We start from the raw sequence: 23075 nt of genomic DNA on the forward strand, positions 1-23075 counted from the left end.
GCCATTTTTAAAAAAAAAAAGTGCTTTCAGAACAAAAATGGAAGTCAGTATATATCTGTCCACCCCTGAAAGAGATAGTTCACCCAAAAAATGAAAAACTAATCATAATTTGAGAATAGAGTGAAGAATGAAATGAACAGAGTGGTTTGCATGATGAATGCATGAATGCTACTGAACAAGTTGTATATAATTATAACATTCTCTCTCTAGCAAAACTGGAAAGTCTTCTCTTTTGCAAAATCTCAAGGAAAAATTCCTCACCATTATCTGTCACTTCCATCCACAGACAAAAATTTGATAAAACCACTTTTACTTTTGTATTAGCTGCTACTAATCTAAGCGACTCCAGCAGTGGAATGGGCCTCACCAGGTCGATGAGTTTGGTGATGGGGATCTCACGGATAGGTTTCTTCATGCGGCACAGAGTCTCCAGAGATGTGCCGAAACAACTGGGCAGGTAGTTTCCAGAGACAGTGATGAAGTAGTCTTTCCCTCTGTCCAGATGAAGCACCAGGATGTCCTCAATGTTGTCTTCACCAGAGTTTAAAAGCGTCACTGAGTCTTTACTGACATACACCTCCAAGAAGATCTCGATTTTCTCATCTGTACAGATAACATGAATATTTGAGTCAATCTGGATGATGGGACGGTCTCAGTCTTCACATGAATAAATCAGATATGTCCTCTCTACTGTATATAAGAAGTCGGCATGCAATTTTTTAAAGCATTAAAGAAAAAATGCCATCAATTTCTTGCTCAAAATACTGTGTAAAGTTGCCAGACTACATTATTGCTGCTTTGACTAATCTCAGCTTTACTATAACAGTATTCAGTTAAGATTGGAGAAATGCATTTGCCACCTCTGAGAAAATTTACTTCTGAAACACTTCTGTGCCTTTTTATTGCACAATTAGGTAAATTGTCCAATCAGGTCTTTTTTTTTTTTATTACAAAACCCCCCAAAAAAAAAGAATCAAACCGAAAAATATAAAAATGATTTAACAAAATCATCAAATAAAATGTCATAACACAGATAAAGAGTTAAAATGCCATATGAGATACTTACTAGGATCTAGTACCCCTTCACAGGGCTCAGCACGTAACCAGGGCTTACAGTATTGGGAGTCATTGAGTTTGGGAATAAAGGCGAAGGTGCAAGCAACTTGTCCATCATTAGTGATAAGAAAACTCTGACGCTGCAGCTGACGGAACTTCACATTCTCAAAGGTGAACTAGTGATAAAAGAACAGGCAGAACATAAATATTAGGCTAGAAATTCATGCTCTATCATCTGCCATTGCTCTATTACTGGACATTCAACATTACCTCAGTAATATTTCAGCATCAACGCTTAAGGGGATAAATCACCCAAAAATAAAAATTGTCTCCCTTTACTCACCCTTTGATTTTCAAACCTTTATTTTTTCTTCTTCTGTTGGACACGGAAAAATATATTGAAATGAAAAAAGTTGGAAACCTGCAACAATTCATTGACATAGCACTGGGTTTTCCTACCGATAAAGTCAATGATTACAGGTTTTCAGCATTCTTCAAAATATCTTCTATTGTGTTCAACAGAATATCAAAACTTATTTTTGCCATTTCAGATAAATATTTTCAGTATCCAAAACTATCCAAATGCATAATATTTTTGCAGGTTCCAGTTAATTCCTGTGGTCTTCTTTTGGAACAGAAAAATGCATATTTAATTACCCCAAAGATTAAATTGTCATCATTTACTCACCATTTTATTTTCAAACCGTTATGAGTTTCTTTCTTCTGTTGAATACAAAAAAAGATTTTTGAAAAATGTTGGAAACCTGTATCCATTCATTTACATAGCATTTGTTTTTTTTTCCTGCTGATGAAGTCAATGGTTACAGGTTTTCAGTATTCTTTAAAAAGTCTTCATTTGTGTTCAACAGTATATCAAAACTCTTTTCACCATTTCACATAAATATTTTCAGTATCCAAAACTTCACAGCATCTTATTTTTGCAGGTTCCAGCTAAATCCTGTGGTCTTCTTTTAGAACGGAATAATGTGGATTTAAAACGTAATTATTTACACAAAAATTTAATTGTCATTTACTCACCCTTTGATTTTCAAACCTTTATGAGTTTCTTTCTTCTGTTGAACACAAAAAAGATACTTTGAAAAATGTTGTAAACCTGTAACGATTCATTTACATAGCATTTGGTTTTCCTAATGAAGTATAATGGTTACAGGTTTCCAGCATTCTTCAAAATGTCTACTTTTGTGTTTAAAAGCATATCAAAACTCTTTTTTTCGCCATTTCACATAAATATTTTTAGTATCCAAAACTTCACTGCACCGTACATAGTCTTCTTTTGGAAGTGAATAATGTGGATTTAAGATATAATTAATAACACAAAAACGCAAATTGTCCTAATTTATTCATCTTTTGATTTTCAAACCTTTATGGGTTTCTTTTTTCTGTTGAACACACAAAAAAAGATACTTTAAAAATTGTTGGAAACCTGTAACCCTTAATATACATAGCATTTGTTTCCTGCAAATGAAGCCAATGGTTACAGGATTTCAGAATTCTTCCAAAGTATTCATTTGTGTTCAACAGAATAACAAAACTCACTTAAAAATACTTGATAAATAGTGAGTTATTTTTCATTTTTGGGTGAACTGTCCCTTTAATAGTCTATGTAAATTGTTAATAATAACTCTTTTATGAACAGAAAGCTTAAAATTCAGTCAATTTTTTACATTATAAATGTCTATACTGTCACTTTTGATCAATTGAATACATCTCTGCCAAAGTGTTCATTTCTGCATTCAAATCCTCCAACTTATAGAGTCCAAGTGATGAGTTTATTTGAACCATCTTTTCCATTTGTAAGCAAACTGTCCTAATGCATCCACTCTGAAAGCAATTATGGCACACATGATTAGCCCATAACACACTCACAGTTCAGCGAAATGCTAAAATGCTGCAAACATTATTGATCCTCCTCTAATATATAGTGGGACCTCAGAAAGAATGGAGGCAGGCCAGTGGATCGATGCAGAGTGAGTTTGTCTGAGGATAGACTGCCCTGTCTGGCTCTCTGTCATTACTCACCTCCCGTCGGGTTAGGGACAAAGAGGGCAGAAAGTCATTTTCCATCCTGTCCATGTCCCGCACAATCTCTTCGAAAATCTTTTTGTAGCGTTGCTCAATCACCATCTTCACCTGCAGCACACACATAAATTCAATGTGACGCTCTCGATGCTATTATTGGAGGATGATGAAAGGAGTAAACCTCACCCCGATACTAAAGACAGAGCTGACAGGTTTGTGGTCACTGGTCTTCAGCTCCATGTGACTGCGGTAGTGAAGCTGCTTCACGTTGCTTCCCCTCCATAGGATACGGTCGCACCAAGCAGGAATCCGACACTTCCCACTGTAAATACACCACATTCATTTAATTTTTTTTTTTAAACACTGTCTTTAAAGAGCCCCTATTATGGGTTTTTGAAAACGACCTTCCATGCAGTGTGTAACTCAGCAGTGAACAGAAATATCCAGCTGAAGCTTAAATCTAAAAGTGCACTTTGTTTAAAAAAATCGATTCATCTATTATAGAGTCGACTCATAGTGGTTCGAATGAGTCTTTAGCCGTGTCCGCGTGACATCGATATGGAACTCAAGCCCCGCCCATTTGTTGCACGAGCAGACCTGGGGAAGTTGAAATCCCTGGCCCCATCCACAAACATTGTAGAAATAAACTGAGGACTATAGCTATATACACTATACAATATAGCAGATCCCGGTTGAATCATGCCACGAAGAAGCTGTTCTCTGAAGTGTGAGGGAAATTTTTCGTTACTTTCTCTACCCAAAGATGAGGTTGTGAAGAAAAAATACCTTAGCATTATAGCCCCAGCCTTGTGCTGTGTTCCTCTCATTTTTCAGACGAGTGCTTCAGTAATCTGCATGTTTACAACGGGGGATTTATAGGCCGTTTGTTAAAGGAAGGACCAGAAATGACTACTGATGTATGGATCTTTGTCGGAGCCTGACAGAAACTTTACAATACACAGTTCATGGTTCAGTTTCTTCCTCCATTTTACAAGTGTAAGTAACTAGTATTAAAACTGCTGCCTCCTTGCTTTCTCTAGCTTGCAAATTATGCATTTAATTGTGTTTTGTTACTTGTAACCGCTTGTACTGTGTCTGGTTAACACTTTATATTCTCATATTGCATCTAAAACCATGTTGAAATTGTGACGTGTGCCGTTATGTTTATGGATTAAAACTTGTTTGTGAGCTCGCAATCTACTTCCATTTGTCGTTGCTATGGCCACCATCAGCTGTTCCTACACACGTGTGCTGCCAAGTTCAAAATATTTCAGCTTTTGCCACTTTGTGGATTAATACTGAATGCGTGTTGTGGTTAAGAATAGAGCAATATGCTGGTGTTTAACTCAATTGCTTTAATGCACTCCTACATTGGGCTCACACATACACTCTGCACTCTGACTACTTGTTTATAAGCTGTGCTGGGCATTTCCCTCTGTCTCAAGCCGAACGGAGTCGACTAATCGCAATAGACTGGGTCATCTGACCAATCAGCGAAGATTAGCATCGTGCTAATCAAGGAGGGGTTTGGCAACAAATGAATTAGAGAATGAATCATATGGGAGTCGTTAGTATGTTAGGTAAAAATAAATGCATATTATAGGACAACTAAAATGTTTTTTGACTTTGCATGCATATCAGCCTGTTGTTGGAGACCCCCAACACCAAAATACAATGTTTTTTTAATGCATAAAAGGGGCTCTTTAATGCTTTTCGAACTTCTGATATGTTCTAAAGAAATCAAAACCAAACATACAAGAAATGTAAAATAAATAATAATAACAAAAAAATACAATTATATACGTTAATAAAAGCATGAACATATACTAACAATATAAAAGGTACAAAATAGAATAACAGTACATCAATAGCAGATGATACAAGATACAAGTTATACAGAGAAAAGATTTGTATCAGCTTCTTTCAGAAATCCTACAAAGGGATTCCATATTTTGAAAAACTTTTCCGGTTTTTCCCTGACTATATACGTAACAATGAAAGAGTTCTTGCAACCATTGTTTAAAATGAGGGCTTCTTTGCAAGTTTTGCATCATTTACTTCATTTTAAGAGCTTTCTACCATGAAGTGATCATTAAACAGTGTTCAGTCTCAGGAACTTTACCTTGAGTCCCACCGATCTGATTTAGCGTCATATTTGTAAGTTGGGATGAAATTGATCTCCCCTTCCATGAAATCGGTGAAGACACGTTTAGTCTTTCTCTGGAGGTTCAGCTGCCAATACGAAGACAAAGATTTTGCCATCAAAAAGAAGCTTTAGGCAACCTCAAGTAAAGAAATGTGTGCCAACTGCCATTAGAATTTTAATACTGGGTTAAATAGTATAAATAGTGTTAATTGAGTTTTAAATGTGATTTATAAAATGATGTTGAAAGTATTTGTGCTTTTTGTGATCTATGTGATGTGAATGCTGATGCAATTATGTGGTGAAGCCAAAGATAAATATCAACTTGTGGACAATAAAAAAAAAAGAAAGTCAAAGATTCTATTAAATGTGCTTTTAACAAAAATAGAAGTCAGTCTATATATGGCTATCACTGAAAGGGATAATTCCTCACCATTTAATAGGGGTGTCATAATTAATTGTTGTTTTTTTTTCAATGCACCACGATGCAGACGCAAACAATTCGGTATCGGTTCAGTAATAATCGTAACCGGTTATTCTGCACTGACATCATTTATCACATATACGTTATATGGCGGTACCTTGCTATGGCAAGGGAGGAGACCGCGTGTAGTTATAACGCTCCAACTACTTAAAAAGCAGATATCTGTACAGGCAACGTTTTGTCTCCTCTCTTGGCTGTTACAGCAGTAACGTTACTTGTGGATCCAGAGTCAATCACAGCCTTTTCTGTTTAGCGGATGATAAATCATAGGCGTTTAAGAAATCCCTCAACAAGGCTCAAAAAGCAAGCGTAATAATATTTGCATTTGTTTATTTGCTATAAATCCTCATGTTGTTCTGTGTATGTACTAGAGTTTTGTTAGATACATGTTTTTTTTTCAGAAGGTAAAATTAAAGGCATAAATATCTGACTGCTTGTATTAAAAAACAAAATTGTATAACAAATATTGAAACAAAATAATGCTTCTAAATTATAAAATAATACAAGAATTATTGTGTTGCTAAGTAAAATATTCAATTGCTTTTGGAAAGCATCGTCAATGCACCGAGATATTGAATCCATGGCATGATTTTATCATAACTGAACCGAACCATGAGACCAGTGTAGGTTCACATCCCTTCCATTTACCCATAGTGGATCCAATCCTTCATGAATTTCTTTCTTCTGTTGAACACTATAAGATATCATGAAGAATATCAAACCAGTAGCCATTGACATCCATAGTTGGAACAACGAATTGTTCAAATACTATTGATGGATGCTTTCCAACATTCATTCAGTCATTCGTTCATTTTCTTTTTGGCTTAATCCTTTTATTATTCAGGGGTCGTCATTGTGAAATGAATTGCCAACCTTACCAGCATATGGTTTACACAGTGGATGCCCTTCTAGCTGCAACCCAACACTGGGAAACACCCATACACTCTTGCATTCATTCAATCTGGCCAATATAACTTATTCAATTCAACTTTACTGCATGTCTTTGGACTGTGGGGGAAACCAGAGGACCCGGAGGAAACCCTTGCAACACGGGGGGGGGAATTGCAAACTTCACTCATAAATGCCATCTGATCCAGCCAGGGCTCGACCAGCAACCTTCTTGCTGTGAGGCAATCGTGCTAACCACTGTGCCCCCATGCTGCCGCTTTTCCAACATTTTTCAAAATATCTTCCTTGTGTTCAACAGAAGAAACTCAAACATGTATGGATGTTGAGAATTTGCTGTTTTATGAATGAACTATCCCTTTAGATAACAGCCAAATATACACACATAAGAAAAAGATGAAGCAACAAATAATAACAAATAATAACAGATCAATACAGTTGGGTGCATAACTAAAACAAAACGGTTTAATTTTAAATATTAATACCATATTTTGTAAAAAGAAAAATAAACACCTTAGACTTATACTATAAAGCAATAAACACGAGAAAAAAAAACATGCAAAAGTTATATGCCTGAGAACATAAATGGTCTCACCTGGTCATATTCCTGTAGTCTCCGTAGCTCTTTTTCAGCAATAAGCCTTTTTACCTCCCCAGCATCAGGCAAGCATAGCCTGTAGTTGAGATCTCCAAGCCAAATCACCACACTTGGAGGAGAAAGTGTAAGCATTTAACAAATTTATTTTAAGTCCATTAAAAGTTTTGTCCTCATATAATGAGCAACCGATGAATGACTGGAATCTTGACACTCACTCATGTTTCACTATACTGACAGGCGGGTATTCCAGCAGGTGGAAACTCATGCGTGCACAGATGTCTTTGTAGTCCTGGTTTCGCCGCTCAAAGTCATCCACATGAGCTGCCAAGTGAGAGTTTACGAAGCAGAAGCTGGTATTGTGAAACACAAAGCGCACTGCCACTCCTCCCTTGTTCCCCTATAGTCACAGAGTAATAAATGTGGGTTAATCTGATCAGGTAACTGACACTGATACACTCATTTAAGGCATGTATTTTTTCATTTGTGGTCATTTCATCTCAATTGTGTAAGCGATAACATAAATTATATCATATCTAATACAAATATAACAATGGAGACTTCCTCTTAACAAACCACTTCCTATTGTAACAAATCTAAACATACCATTTTATTCATGAGGCCAGTTCCCACAGACTCAGAAGCGATCTCTCGAATTTGATCTTTGTGCTCCTTTTTGATATACACCACCAACATCATGCCCACTAGGCGGATAATACGAACCTGAAGACAGCATGCAGGGTGTTCAGCAAATGTTTACCACTTTCTTTGGCCACCAAATGATTACAAGCAGGACATTTCAGTTGGTATTCACTGATCACCTGAATGTATCTGGCTTTTTGATGGAGGCCTCTCTCTACTGCATCAACCCATAACTGTTCTTTGGATGAGTCCATATAGAAAAACGCCTCTGTGCTCAGGTCCAGCTCCTGAAATCTGACAAATGACAGAATAAGCTGAATAAAGCACTATAACAGACAAACTTACAATACACAATGTATAGCGCACAATTATTTATTATGAAAGGGGATGCACAATATATCGGCGACGACATCATTATAAGCCAATAAATTCTATTTTTAATGATATTGTTATCGATCCTATTTCAAAATTAGGCCGATATCTTAAAGCCGATAGATTATGTAATTGTACAGAACTGCCTGCCTTGTGCATGCGGGGGTCGAACTTAAAACATAAAAACAGGTAAAATGTGATATAAAAGAATGAAGAAGAAGAGAAAAACATGATAGTGCAATCTGTCGGATGCAGCACAGTGCTCATTCAGTAAAGGCACAGCTAAACAGATGTGTTTTCAGTCTTGATTTGAATGTGCCTAATGTTGGAGCACATCTGATCATTTCTGAAAGCTGATTACAGCAGCGAGGGGCATAGTGGCTAAAAGCCGATTCACCCTGCTTTGACTGAACTCTTGGAACTTCTAGTTTATATGATCCTAATGATCTGAGTGATCTGTTAGGTTTGTATTCCGTGAGCATATCTGTAATGTATTTAGGTCCTAGGCCATTTAGTGATTTATAGACCAGTAATAATACTTTAAAATCTATTCTGAATGTAACTGGCAGCCAGTGTAAAGACCTGAGGACAGGTGTGATGTGTTCTGATTTTCTGGTTCTTGTTAGAATTCTGGCTGCAGCATTCTGGATGAGCTTTAACTGTCTGACTGTCTTTTTAGGAAGACCAGTGAGGAGTCCATTACAGTAATCCACCCTGCTGCTGATAAAAGCATAAACAAGTTTTTCTAAATCTTCACTAGAAACAAAGCATCTGATTCTTGCAATATTTTTGAGATGATAGTATGCTGATTTACTGACTGCTTTGACATGACTGTTGAAACTCAGATCTGACTCAAGAGTCACACCAAGATTCTTGACCTTATTTTTTGTCGTTTGACCTTTAGTGCCAAGGTACGCATTTACTTTGAGAACCTTATCTCTGTTCCCAAACACAATCATTTCAGTTTTCTCTTTGTTTAACTGAAGAAAGTTTTGGCACATCCAATTGCTCATTTCATCAATGCATTGGCAGAGGGTGTCAATGGGGCTGTAGTCATTAGGCAGTAAGGCTAGGTAGATCTGAGTGTCATCAGCATAGCTGTGGTAGGAGATTTGGTTCTTTCTCATTATTTGGCTCAGAGGGAGCATGTAAAGGTTGAACAGGAGAGGAGCCAGAATCGAGCCTTGTGGGACTCCACACGTCATGGGTGTCCACCTCGACCTATGGTCACCTATACTGACATGGTAACCTCTACCTTCAAGATAAGATCTAAACCATTTGAGGACCGTGCCAGACAGCCCAACCCAGTTTTCCAGCCTATCCAGAAGTATGCTGTGATCGACAGTGTCAAATGCAGCACTGAGATCCAACAATACCAGCACTGTTATTTTACCTGAATCTGTATTTAGGCGTATATCATTGATTATCTTTATAAGAGCGCTCTCTGTACTGTGATGTGCTCTGAAACCAGATTGAAAATTGTCTAAACACCCCCTGAAGTTTAAGAACTTGTTAACCTGGTTAAAAACAACTTTTTCAATGATTTTACCAATGAAAGGGAGATTTGAGATTGGCCTGTAATTGCTCAATAGGGTGTTATCCAGGTTGCTCTTCTTCAAGAGGGGTTTAACAACTGCAGTTTTAAGTGAGGTTGGAAAAATCCCTGAGAGAAGTGAAGCATTTACCACTTTTAGAAGATCCATTTCTAAACAGGTAAACACCGATTTGAAGAATGATGTGGGGAGCGTGTCAAGACTGCAGGTTGATGTTTTCATAACTTGCATAATTTCTTCTAAGATTTTGCCGTTAATTGCCATGAAATCAGACATAATGTCTGACTTCTCAAGTTGTGGTTGAGCTTGTTTGATATCGACACAACTTGACTGATTGGATGAGCTGATTGCCTTTCTGATATTATTAATCTTATCAGTGAAGAAATGAGCAAACTCATTACATTTGCTTTCAGAGAGTAGCTCACTTGGAATCCGACTGGGGGGGTTTGTGAGTCTCTCTATCGTTGCAAAGAGTGTGCGAGTATTATTTAAGTTGCTGTTTATAAGGCTTGAAAAGAAAGTCTGTCTAGCAGTGTTTAGTTCCATATTAAAGGCATGAAGACTGTCTTTATAGATATTATAATGGACTACTAGTTTCGTCTTTCTCCACATACGCTCAGCTTTTCTGCACTGTCTTTTCATCATTTGTACTCTCGGTGACCTTGTCCAAGATCCCTTTTGCCTGCCAGTCAGCTTCTTGACTTTAACAGGAGCGATGTCATTTATGACATTCTCAATTTTAAAGTTGAACAAATCAAGGAGAGAATCAACAGAATCTGCAGATATACTTGGTGCTAGCGATATGGCCTTCATAAACTGCTCACTGGTGTTCTCATTTATGCATCTCTTTCTGACAGAGACAGATCTGTCTTTAATAGCTGGAGTGATCAATATATCAAAAAAGATACAGAAATGATCAGATAGTGCCACATCCTTAACAACAGTCGATGAAATGTGTAAACCCTTAGTTATAAGTAGATCAAGAGTGTGTCCACGATTGTGTGTGGGTCCTTGAACATGCTGAGTCAGATCAAAAGTGTTAAAAACAGTCATCAGTTCTTTTACAGCATTGATTTCTGGATTATCAATGTGAATATTAAAATCCCCAGCAATACTAAAATAATCAAATTCAGAGGTTACAATTGATAACAGCTCTGTAAAATCCTCAATAAAAGCTGGAGAATATTTTGGAGGTCTGTAGATAATGATCATATATATATCGGTTATCTGCCTCCAAATCTAAAGAAATTGGGTCAAAAATACATATTGGTGCATCCCTAATTATGAATAAAATACATTACAAGGATGAAATACAAATTCTGTCATCATTTACCATTCACTTGTTCCAAACCTGTATGATTTCCTTCTTCTGCTGAACACAAAATAACTTATGCTTACAAGAATTATTGTAACCAGACAGCTGATGTTACCCAATAACTTCTATTGTAGTAAAAACTACAATGAAACTCATAACGAACAACCAACTTTTTGATAACATAATGGAAGAACTGACATTTATGTTGAGGATGAAAACAGATATTTTCAGGAAGGGTTGGAAAAAAAATGGTTGATATATAGGCAATATAAAGACAACCACATTTAAGTGAATTTTAATTGGAAGATATAAAACAATCTCATATGTTTGGCTTGTTAAACGTGTTAATTTTATACTTTTTTACTTTTGTTGTTACTTTTTTCTTTTCCCTTTTTCTTCTTATTTTTTTCTTTTCTTTATTTTACTTCTAAAGTTTATGTGATGTATATATAGGTAATTATGTATGTGCATAGTGATATGTATGTATGAATGTAATGATGGCATGTTTTTTTTCTTACATATACATACAGCAGTATTTTTTTCTGTTTAACAGTAGAAAATAAACTTCTGTAAGTTTGGAAAAAAGTGGAGGGCAAGTAAAAATGCTACAAAATTGCAAATAATAACAATTTCCTATTTAAAGATGACACAATTCGCATGGAATTCTGGGTATAACAGTGTTCTCAGTTCATGATGTGACACTCACCCTAGTGCATAGACGTCAGGAGGGTCTGGGTCAGAACTGAGCCAGGGCCCAAGACTGCTGTCAGGGGACTGACCATTTACATTCCACGTGCCTACGAAGAACCTGTCAAATAGAGGGATTTAATCAATCACCTTAAAGCGGTCAAAACAAAATCACTGATGTTAAGTTTACAGTAGACCTGGGTGATAATCCTAAAAGTTCTATCATCAGTAGTAAATCTGCTCCAAAGGCCAGAGGGCCCACAAAAAAAAGAAATCCAGTAAAACTTCATAGCATTTGACTATAAACATAGAATTTAAATACTTTCATTGATTCAACATGACCAACAAACAGGAAAATTTTAGTTTAAACACTTAACTGAATTTATGAAATCAATTGGAGGTAGAAACACTGTCACGTGGTGTTTTCATTTGCAGCAATAACTACACAGAGCCGTAGTTCACTGACAAGCGATGCAAACTGCTGCTATTATCACAGAGCGATTATTTCAATATCATTTTCATCCAGATATGCAGATTTCAACTTTAAATGCTATTTTGCATCCTTAGTCAAAAAAAACAACTCTGTGTAGTAAATGCTGCTTCAACTCCATATGCTGGATGTTTACAAGAGCTGACTTTACTGACAAAATGCACATGGAAAACTGACACTCACTTAAAGTTCTTAATGTCCACATATTCTTTCTCTTTCTTGCTGAGGCGATACTTGAGCAAACCTTCTCTTGACCCTGCATGGCTGCTCATCATGGCCTGTCTTATGGTGGAGTTGGACGGGCTTTCAGACCAGGAAACAGATCGGTCTACAGACTGAAATCTGCAATGACAAGGAGCACAACATTTTAAAAACAGTTTCTGAAAATCCATAAGTTTCTGCATTTAAGACCAGTAGCACTTACTCATTTCTGACAGGTGTGGCATTTTGTACAGATGGTGGCCTTTCTTTGGTAGCTGGGCCTGTCAATGATGTATTTGTGCCTTTCCTAGGAGGAAGAGGGGGAATTGGTGGAGGTGGTGGCTCTCGTTGTGCAACTAAACGATTCTGCTTGTTCTTCTTCTCTTCCACTTTTAAAACGTGGTTAAAGTTTTCTTCAAAGCCAAAATCTGTGGCAAGCGAGCGGGTGGAATCTGCAGGTACAGAAAGGGTCACTGAGTTTCCACAAGCAACTACTGTGATATATGTATGTCCCTGTAAACCAATGCAAATATTGTAATGTTCTTGCATTATGTATGCCATTTTTATACCTGTGTTTGAGGGATTTGCTAAAGTGCTGTTGTTGATGTTGTTTGAGAAGGATTTGGAGGTTCCTCTCTGAGGTGGAACTGGAACACAGTCTTTAACTGGAGCAGGTACAACTGGCTCCATCTTCCTGGGCAGTGAACTCCTCTCAGCTAAAGGTGGACCAATTCAACATTAATGTTTCAGATCTGACTTGATGCATTAAACCAATTGAGAAGAGCCTTTTATATGCATTTAACAGATAAAACATGCTTTTAAACTCAATGACAGTTAGTTGGTATGGCCAGCAAGAATTTATTAGAGTTAACAGTACATGAAAATGTCTGTTCCAGCATTATTACATTTTTGATGAGCCAAATCTGTACACCTAAAGTCTTAAGCAGTGTGTGAATTATAAATTGATGATCAGGGGGGGTCAACTGTTTTGGTTAGTTTGTGTAATACATGCTTCAGTCGTTTATGTATTTATTTTTAGTTGCATCTAGTTTATTAATAAAACGCATTTAAGTTTGTAATCTGACTTAAAGCATACCTGCCAACATTTGTCCCTGAAAATCCGGGAGACGAGGGGGTTAGGTTCGAGGTTGAGGTGTCTGAATAACACTGTTGGTGTTAGTAACTGTACTATGAAGCGTGTTTTAAGCAGTCGCTGCGATTATATCCTATACCAAAGTTGGTGACGAGGGGGTTTCACAGAAGGTACAAAAAAGCTGAGGTATCTTTTCTATCCTTGGCGGGGAAGTTTGGATGAAGATATGGGAGTTTTCCGGGAGAAATAACAAAACGGGAGGGTGGCAGGAGATGAATCTGAAACACTTGAGAATCATGAGAAAAACGGGAGTGTTGGCAGGTATGTTACAATATTCTCTGATGAGCCATTTCAGATGTTACTGTAGGTTAAACTACAAAACTACATCTTGTTTCGACATCCTTCAGGGGGGATCAAGCGTTAATTAGGGGGATCAATCCATCCCAAACCCCCCTGTAATTCGCACTCTGGTCTTAAATATGCTTCAGTTTTTTAGCATAAGGTAGGGTATGTAAACAGTGCAAGTGAGTGAACATTACGTGCATACTTAATGTGCTTTATATATCCTATTTTACATTTTTTTTTTCCACAGGGGGTCAACACATCACCAGGCTGATGCTTCACAGTGGAAAAAAACATGGACAAAACTGCATGAGCAAATACGGTAAAAAAACCCACAAGTTTTAAATAAGCAGACTTCATGACTTTTAACCTTTGAAGAAAAAAGAAAAGCCATTGAAATTGGATTTTCTAGTGTTTATGCGTCACACAATTATGTCGATGCACAATCATACTTTGGGCTTCAATCAGAGTATAAATATCCAGAGTTCTATTTCTGCTTTAAAAAAAAAAAAATCTGTCAAAATAAACCAGATGAGAAAATTTCATAATATACTATTTTTACAATTGCCCTGATCTTTAATCGACTAGACTTCAGACAAATATATAAAAGGGAGCCTAAGGCAATAGGCAACATAAGGGACAACCTAAGGCTACATTCAGTGGCAACAAACTGGAGAACTCCTACAGCAGGGAGACTAAGCTTTGATTGTGGATCTATCATTGTAAACTCAAGTAAACCAACACCATAAATGTATAACTCTCAAACCGTCAGTCTGGCTTTGAGGTTAAATTCTTCCAGGGAAGCATTCATTACTGACAAAGCTATAAATGTGGGTGTTGGTTACCCAGGTAAATAAATGATTAGAGTAGTTAATAAATAAGGAATGTGGCTTGATGTTTGCGGCTGCATCCTGTGCAGGGAAAATAAGGTGTATCACCTTGCTGTTTGGCCTTCGTCACATGCTCAAGAAAAGACTGCGTTTGCCCGTCATCCTGAAGCTCAAGCAGAAGCTCCGGTGTTCGTTCACCTCGCAGACGTATTCGTACTGTCTCTGTTGAGAAACAGTGTCACATTCTTACATTTAAACATTACAATTATACATTTGATTATTCAGTGAGCCCTCAATTGATTAAGGCAGAATGCATTGGAAAACCTCTGCACAAAAACAATGCAAGCTACAGTATTAGCATTTCATACAAGTTCTAAAAATGAAATTGAATGGATAAGAGTAGCAATAAGCTGCTTAGGCTGAATGCTTATACAATAAGCTGCTTATGACCAGATGATGAACTAAATCATGATATTATTCAACTGCATGACTCATCTAAATATGATGAAATAATTATTAGAAACACACTTGGTTTTAATTTCAATGGTTATATAATCTTCCAAACACACTACATATAGTATTTAATGTAAACCAAGAAATCAAATACACAACAAAAATGCAGAACCACTTATAAAAAATATATATATATATATAAATAAAACTTACTGCTAATAGAGTCAATGTCAATGAGAAGAGCTTCTTCTGCCTCTAAAATGGAACATTAAAGCAAGTCAGAAACAGATTTCCAGAGGACTGTAACAGCAAATATAACACACAGTCTTCTACCTAACAGTGATAAATGTTTTGCGCAAATATTTGAACAAGGGACAGAATTTTTATCATTCAAACACAGTGCTTAGCCTCACTGACAGAGACCAAAGGTGAGCTTGTACAGGAACAAAATAAAACTATTAAGAGTCAGAAAAGAGCAGATGCATTTACATCATCATTATAAAAGTCCTTCTGGAGGTTACTATTGAATAAATAGCCATTGCAGCTTACCTCGAATGATCCGAAAATGGTTATTGATGGGGATGGACAGCTGGGACACCGGGCTTAATACAATTGCATCAGGATTTGAAAGGATATCCAACCTAAAAACAAAAGATCCATTCATGAAAAGCCATACAGGAGTACATGACGCGTTTCATAAAACTTCCTTTAGAAAGGTTGTCCATGGTGTATTTTTAAGGCTTTGCTGTGTTATTGGGGTGCATAGTAATGTGTGCTCGTGCTTCACCTGTAGAAATATCACATCATTTTTTCACATCTTACTTCGATTTTATACAGCTACTCAGCTAACATGAAAACGACTGTCATATTACTTAGTTCCTTTGAAAAGCCCGCCCTCAAGAGGATCTGATTGGTCAGCAAACATAATGAGCTATGATTCTAACCTGGATGCATTTTTTGTAGTCCACAAACTTTGTTCGCTGTAAACTTCGCTAAGCTAACTCTGTAAGAGCCAATGTCTCCCTTTGCATTGAACTTTAAGTGTCTTCGATTCAAAGATGTTGTTTATGTTCACACAGCTACATTACACATCAACCAAAGTTTAAAATATGATATCATAGTGGACAATCCGTTTAAGTATTCTGCTATAAATAAATGTTTGGGAGTGGTTTGAGTTTATTAATTGTAATACAGAATAATACTTTTAATTAGTATCGTGAATATTTAGACTACTTTTCAAAAAGAACATGCTGCTGCACTGAAAGTTAAAAAAGTACCAAATCATTTACTGAAAACCTGTTGTCATTTAAAAAGTAAATTATTTTTTAAAACATACACACACACACACACACACACACATATACATAAATATATATATATATATATATACATGTATATATATATATATATAAATATATATATATATATATACACATAAACATAGACAACTGATATTATTAATTCGAATACTTTATTTTTATTTTTAAAAATTCAAAGTACCAAATCATTTACTGAAAACCTGTAGTCATTTAAAAAGTAAATTATTTTTTAAAACATACACACACACACACACACACACACACACACACACACACACATATATATATATACACACATAAACATAGACAACTGATATTATTAATTCGAATACTTTATTTTTATTTTAAAAATTCACCCTTGGTGAAAACTTCTTTACAAAAAATCTATAAAAACTTCCACAAATTTTGAATGGTAGTTTTTTCGCTCATATTTCCACTGCAGTCCGGCAAAATCTGATCTTATCAAACATGCGGCTTCAGAATGCAGATGGTGAAAAAATGCAGCAGGCTAAATGCATATTGGAAGGCTAATTGCAGACCATATTTCACTCTCTGACAATAACAGTGCCAACTCCAGGGCATCATGTTCCTCTCAACATGGTCATACCTCCATTTCACTCCATGGGAAATTCAATTACGGTGGATTATTGGAAAAACCTTCAGATTTCGCTGCCCAAGTGTGCTATGTAAAACGCATGTAGGCAAGACTAGAACCCCTCTGTGCTGTCAGTGAGCCCCTCTCTTTTCTCCCTCAGCCTCAGAAGACGATAATTGCTGTAATGGATGCTGTTGCCAGGAAACGCAGCACTCATGAACAAGGGAAATTTGGCCCAGACTTACTAAGCGATCTCGCATTCAATCAATACAAATAACAGCCTGATGTAGTGGTGATGGTTATAATCTTCCCATGCTAAAAATATCTTCCAACTTCCTGAGGTTAAACTGTGGTTCTTGCTGCAACATTAACAATGACAATGCAGCTCCCTTGTTATTTTTTTGTTCAAGATCTCATTACAGTCTTTCAGTGTATATCTTAAATGCGCCATAGAAAGATTTCAACTTAGTGTGCCATTTTCCCCTACACAATAAGACTTTTACTACTTTATAAAATGCGGATATTTTTAAGAATAATGAGATTTCAGTATCTTGATTAAAAGTCTGCACATCCAAAACATGGGCACTCCAAGTACTTCGTAAGAATGAACCAATTGATTTAACTCAAGTCTTCTGAAAGGCACAAATGCTTCAAAACAAAAGAAGTAATTCAGACTTTTAAATTATATAAATAAATACACATACTAGGGATGCACCATATTGGAAAAATGTGACATTGTGAATCAATTATACTATAAATACACCAGATGATTTGAATAGCTCGATTTGGAAGGAGTTAATTAATTGATTTAGATGGACACGTGGGAAGAATCAAACCGATTAATCGAAAAAGTAATCGAAATCAACATTTAGAACCTATAATCAATCTAAACTTTCCAGGATGATTTTTTCCAATTACTTTCCCTACCACATGTGGAGTCACCTGACCCTGCTGTTAGGCTGAGACTGGTTTATACTTCTGCTGCCACTTTGCAGCCGCAAATCTGTATTTTAATGCAGTAATCTGTATTTTAATTTTAGGCCATATCGCTTTGCCCAAGATCAAGTCTTTTTCTATGCAGTGCATCTGCATAAAATATAATAAATTACAAACATATAAAAATACGGCAGAGCAAAAATAAAAGTGAAATAGACAGCGCTTTATGGTTTTCTGGAGAGTTTAACAGTATTCAAAATACGGCTGCATGATTTGGGGAAAATCTGATATTGTGATATTTTGTGTTACTGTGATAAATATTGCGATATGAATAGTTTCACAAGATTGTTTGAACATTTGATGGTTTTCTGGGGTGCCTAAAAGTAGTTAAGTACAAAAAATAAATAATAAAACTGCAAAAAAATGCTTTTCTTACTTTTCTTTGCTTTGTTTCTAGTAAAAATAACTAAAAAAACGAATGTAAAACTACAAATAACTGTTTGGACTAGAAAACATGCAACAATTCTAAGTAAGAAAAGCCTTTTTTTTGCATAAATCTAATAATTTCCTTTTAAATACATTAAATACAATTCTGTAGCTCCTTGTCAACATTAATTCAGACTCAACATTGTTTTATCTTGCGATGTGACTATTGCCTAAGTGCACATTGCTATATCGATGCTTAAACGATATACTGTGCAGATCCAAATTAAAATACAAAAACTGAACAATCAAACGTAAAATAATACAGCCATCATCAAATAAATAATTGTATGTAGCCTGATGTAGAAGTGATGGTTGTAATCCTCCCATAATAAAAATATTATCTAACTTCCTGAGTTTAAACTGTGGTACTTGCTGCCACATTAACAATGACAATGCAGCTCAATATTTATTGCTTCAAGCACTCTTATTATAGTCTGTCAGGATACATTTTACTCCATACAAAGATTGTAACTTAATTGACCATTTTGTCACTAACATTAATTTGTAAAATGGTAAAAATTTTTAGGAATCATGAGATTTCAGTAACTAGATTAAAAGTTTGTGCATCCAAAAAAACTGCTTAAAGACAAGTAATTGGGATTCAAATTGCGATATCGATGCTGAAACGATATATTGTGCAGCCATAATACAAATACAAAAACTAAACAATCAAATGTAAAATAACACAGTCATCATTGTAAAAATAATTTTAGGCAATAATAAAAAAAATATATATATTTTTTTATTTTAATATTTAATTATTATCTAATCCTGAAATATTGATGCTCAAATGACAAATTGTTCAGCCCATACAAATAACAAAAATGACTAAATGAGCTGAAATGAGAACAAACCTCATTGGTTCTCACATATTACATAAGCAGAACAAAGCTGATCCTGCCAGTATTTGATATATGTACTGATTAATGTTTCTGTGTGAATAAAAGCATTAACTTTATTTTATATTGTCTCCATAATTCAAGAGTTCTGACATGCATAAAAGAAATCAAGTGTATTCTATTCTTATTTTTAAAAGTTCCTTGTCATTACACAAGGCTTCAAACATGTGTGAGCTCTTTTTACTCAGCTCATTTCGAAGTTTTGAGTAAAGCTGAGTGTGTACACTCTTAATGCAGTTAAAGAGTTTGTGTGCTCATGTGAGGCTTATTAGGCTCCAGGACACTGAGGTGGAATGCAGGATAATGGGCAGCACGCTGGCATCCACCACCACTGCTCTCTAACACACATACAAATAAAAAACCACATCGTCTAAACACCATATGACTGTGCACAGAGCCTTTCACATCTACAGCAGCCTAGGGGAATTTATAATGTACGCTTTACACATTCCTGGGGTTGTCAGGAGTACAAATCATCATGGTTGAGTATAACACCCATAGCCAGGATTGGATAATGCAGCAAATGTGATTTTTGTGTTACAAATTATTCAAGCAACAACAAATCCACTTTTATCTTTTTTTAAATTATCTAATAGAATTAGATATAAAGTTTAAGTATAAAGTCTTTCAAAGTATAAAACTTTGTTAAGAAAAGTAATACAGAACATTGTTGAAAAAAGAAAGTGCAAAAAACGTCAAGGCAATGCATTAGAGTTCAAAGTAAATTACAATAACAGTTTAACTAAAAGAGTTTTTTTATACGCAAATATAGTCAATACAAGTGTTTAATTCTTGAAATATCTCCAGTAATAAAATTAAATGCATGTGAAATAAAGTTTCAGTGTCATTCAAACAGATATATTTATGTAAAAATGAAACCGTATGCTTAATCTGATTAAAATGTACTTGTAAATATTTGTGCTTCCTTATGACTATGCAAAACAGCAATAATTGAAAATTTTATCATGGCTGTTTCAGGAGATAAAGGCATCACATTTACAGCCATTCCCGCAGCATCTATTTTAGAAATTTCCTTAAAACCATTCATTTGTAACTGAATTACAACAATAATCATTTGATTATTTAAAAAAAGAACCTGTTTGAGGAGCATTGTACAACCAAGCTTTTAATCCCTAAATAAATATTACAAAGAGTAAACATAGGACATTAATTCCCACGTTTTACATTTGACTTTTCAGAAAAGTTTTATTTTACTGTAAACTTTATTCTCCCCCTTTGGGGCGATTTGTTCTGCAGCGTACCAGATTTACAACACATATATCATACCACACACTTAACGCAAACATTAATAGTACTAAAAAACAGCAAGTACATCTCCCCATTAAAATTCATTCTATATCAGAGCTCAACAATAAGAACTGCTGCTCAACAGCCCAGGGCCAGCATGAGAGATGCTTGGGACAGTAGACTTTGTTACTTAAGTTTCATTTGCCTGCAATTTTTTATCAGTTGTGCAGTCTTTAAATGATACCTTCTTTGTAATGTCTTAAAAATCATATTGCTTTTCGGTTCCTCTTATCTGATTTGATTTTTTGAGCATGCAATTTTTTTCATAACCTGGTTACAATCAGTACAGTCAAGTGACAGCAACATGGCCGCAACATTAAATTATAAGGGTAAAATAAAAAATCTGTTTCTAACGTCTTTGAAACAGACATTTACATGGGAACAACACGACGAAAAAAATAAAGTGATGTTTCGCACAATTTGCCGTCAGTATGACAACTTGGCCACCTTTTGTTAAATAATTCGAACTGCAATAAAAAACCTGCACATTTTCCATACTGCTCTTTTTATTTCCATAACACTTTGAATTTTGCTCATTATATGTTTATTAAATTTTTTTAAATACTAACATTTTTGATTCACAGACATTATTTTGACACATTATTTAAAATATGTGGCTTAAAATAGCTATTAACTTCTCTTTTTATGGTGGGGCCAGTGATGATTTTGCCAGGGCGAGTAAAAATCTGAATCATTGGCCTGATTGGACCAGTAGAAAACCCTTAGCATTGAACCCTGTATATAGGCCTCATAAAATACCCCCATCAAAATTAAAAGTCCTATCAAAATTAACTATCACTAATTTGCGCAGACAATAAAGTCGTTGCTGGCCTGTCCCACATAGTCTTTCCGTATTTTCATTACAATTTAATTATTATTTTGACCTTTTAGACAATTTATTTGCATTTAAAATTATCGTTATGTATAAACATCACTTCAGTTTTTTTAGATACAAACAACAAAATGGGATGTCAAGTCTTTAATCATCATATTGAAAAGAAAAACTAGCATTGCAACTGGTGGAATAAAGAATGTTAAACATAGAAGGAGAAGAAGAAGAAAAAAGCATCAGCCAGCTGCATTCTCAATATAGAGATGCTGGTTAGATAACCTACAATTAGAAGACCCCGTGTTTGTGGGTTTAAATGCCAACATGCCAAAAAGACCTAAAACAAGCACAACGGCATCGATGTAATAACACAAATAGGCACTCAACCACCTGATAGAATGAGCAGATCAGCCCAATACACATTAATGCTCTTTTCTTAAACTCTAGTATTGTTTTAACAAAGGTATAGCAGCAAAACCATGCACAATCATTAAATAGAATGGAAAGCTGAGATATACAAACAGAGAGTCTACTCACTTGAACTGCCCAGAACACTCTAACAAGGACAGGAGTCTTGGTTCTTTCTGTCCGCTTCTGATTTCATGTCCTCTAACAGTCTAAAACAAATCACTGTCAAGGATTCAACTGAACATCAAGAGGCAGAAGAACAGGGTGGAAAAGTGTGACGCCTGCTGATGGCTCTCCCTGATCCCTCTCCCTCCCTCAACACCACACAATCAAAGAACTTATTAGACTTTACATAAGGCCATTAGGTAAGTGTTACGTTCTCAACTGCAGCTGTTCTGTAGCATCTGTAATGGCACACAGCACCTTTCAGACACATCATATCAAATGACAATACAGGAACGTCACGAAATGCAGTTCAAGTTTTTCCTAAGAAATGTAAGAGATAAAGATGTGTGACTAACTTGATGGCAAAGAGGAAACAGCAACACATATAACAGATAGCATCTACAACACTGTTCAGCCTATCAGACACTCTGGCAAAACAGTATGTGTTATTTTTTTACCATTACAGCTAGGCTAACAAGACCGGGCTAAATGACTTTTCAATGAGTGAACTGCAAACATAGTTAAAATTAAAAACAACAATCGAGCCTCCAAATAAAGGATACGGCTATACACTGGCTTTCGGAAATCCCAAATGAAGGTTCCATCATGAATGTTGACAAGAGTGCTGAATTAAAGCCGTCAGGCGGCTAGCAAGCAGGCTAAACTCAGCCCGAGTGTTTTCTCATGTCAGGCTCCGCCCCTAACAGCGCTGGCCTTCCGGGTAACTAAATAGCTAAAAAACCCAAATAACACCGTCAATATCATTAAATATAAATTCGTTTATTCTACTATATGTGCTGAAGAGGATAAACAAACGGGTTAGCTTGTGAGCGGTCACGGTTGTGCTGTCGCGATAATATAAACCATTGGTTTTTCCGAGCAGTGTTTGGTTAGTGTTGACCAAAATATGTGGTGAGACATCACCGGT

At 35.8% G+C, this 23075-nt stretch overlaps 1 protein-coding gene across 2 annotated transcripts in view; it reads right to left on the bottom strand.

Moving 5' to 3' along the window:
- ocrl (OCRL inositol polyphosphate-5-phosphatase) overlaps positions 1 to 23075 on the bottom strand; it is a 32357-nt gene extending 9282 nt beyond the window's left edge. Inside the window, exons 1-18 of one of the 2 annotated variants that reach the window (XM_009291139.5) lie at positions 22711 to 23075; positions 22112 to 22191; positions 15752 to 15843; positions 15416 to 15457; positions 14858 to 14971; positions 13054 to 13200; positions 12708 to 12936; positions 12467 to 12625; positions 11813 to 11914; positions 8046 to 8160; positions 7831 to 7947; positions 7443 to 7624; positions 7225 to 7336; positions 5219 to 5328; positions 3283 to 3418; positions 3097 to 3207; positions 1067 to 1232; positions 368 to 603 (exon numbers count right to left, since the gene is read on the bottom strand). In XM_009291139.5, coding sequence (XP_009289414.1) covers positions 368 to 603; positions 1067 to 1232; positions 3097 to 3207; positions 3283 to 3418; positions 5219 to 5328; positions 7225 to 7336; positions 7443 to 7624; positions 7831 to 7947; positions 8046 to 8160; positions 11813 to 11914; positions 12467 to 12625; positions 12708 to 12936; positions 13054 to 13200; positions 14858 to 14971; positions 15416 to 15457; positions 15752 to 15843; positions 22112 to 22191; positions 22711 to 22755 — 2295 coding nt within the window. In that variant the 5' untranslated portion in view covers positions 22756 to 23075. The remainder of the gene's footprint in view (positions 1 to 367; positions 604 to 1066; positions 1233 to 3096; positions 3208 to 3282; positions 3419 to 5218; positions 5329 to 7224; positions 7337 to 7442; positions 7625 to 7830; positions 7948 to 8045; positions 8161 to 11812; positions 11915 to 12466; positions 12626 to 12707; positions 12937 to 13053; positions 13201 to 14857; positions 14972 to 15415; positions 15458 to 15751; positions 15844 to 22111; positions 22192 to 22710) is intronic. The other variant, NM_001077764.2, reaches the window with a different exon arrangement.

Source organism: Danio rerio, chromosome 14 (genome assembly GCF_049306965.1).
Source record: "Danio rerio strain Tuebingen ecotype United States chromosome 14, GRCz12tu, whole genome shotgun sequence".
NCBI classification, from domain to species: domain Eukaryota; kingdom Metazoa; phylum Chordata; class Actinopteri; order Cypriniformes; family Danionidae; genus Danio; species Danio rerio.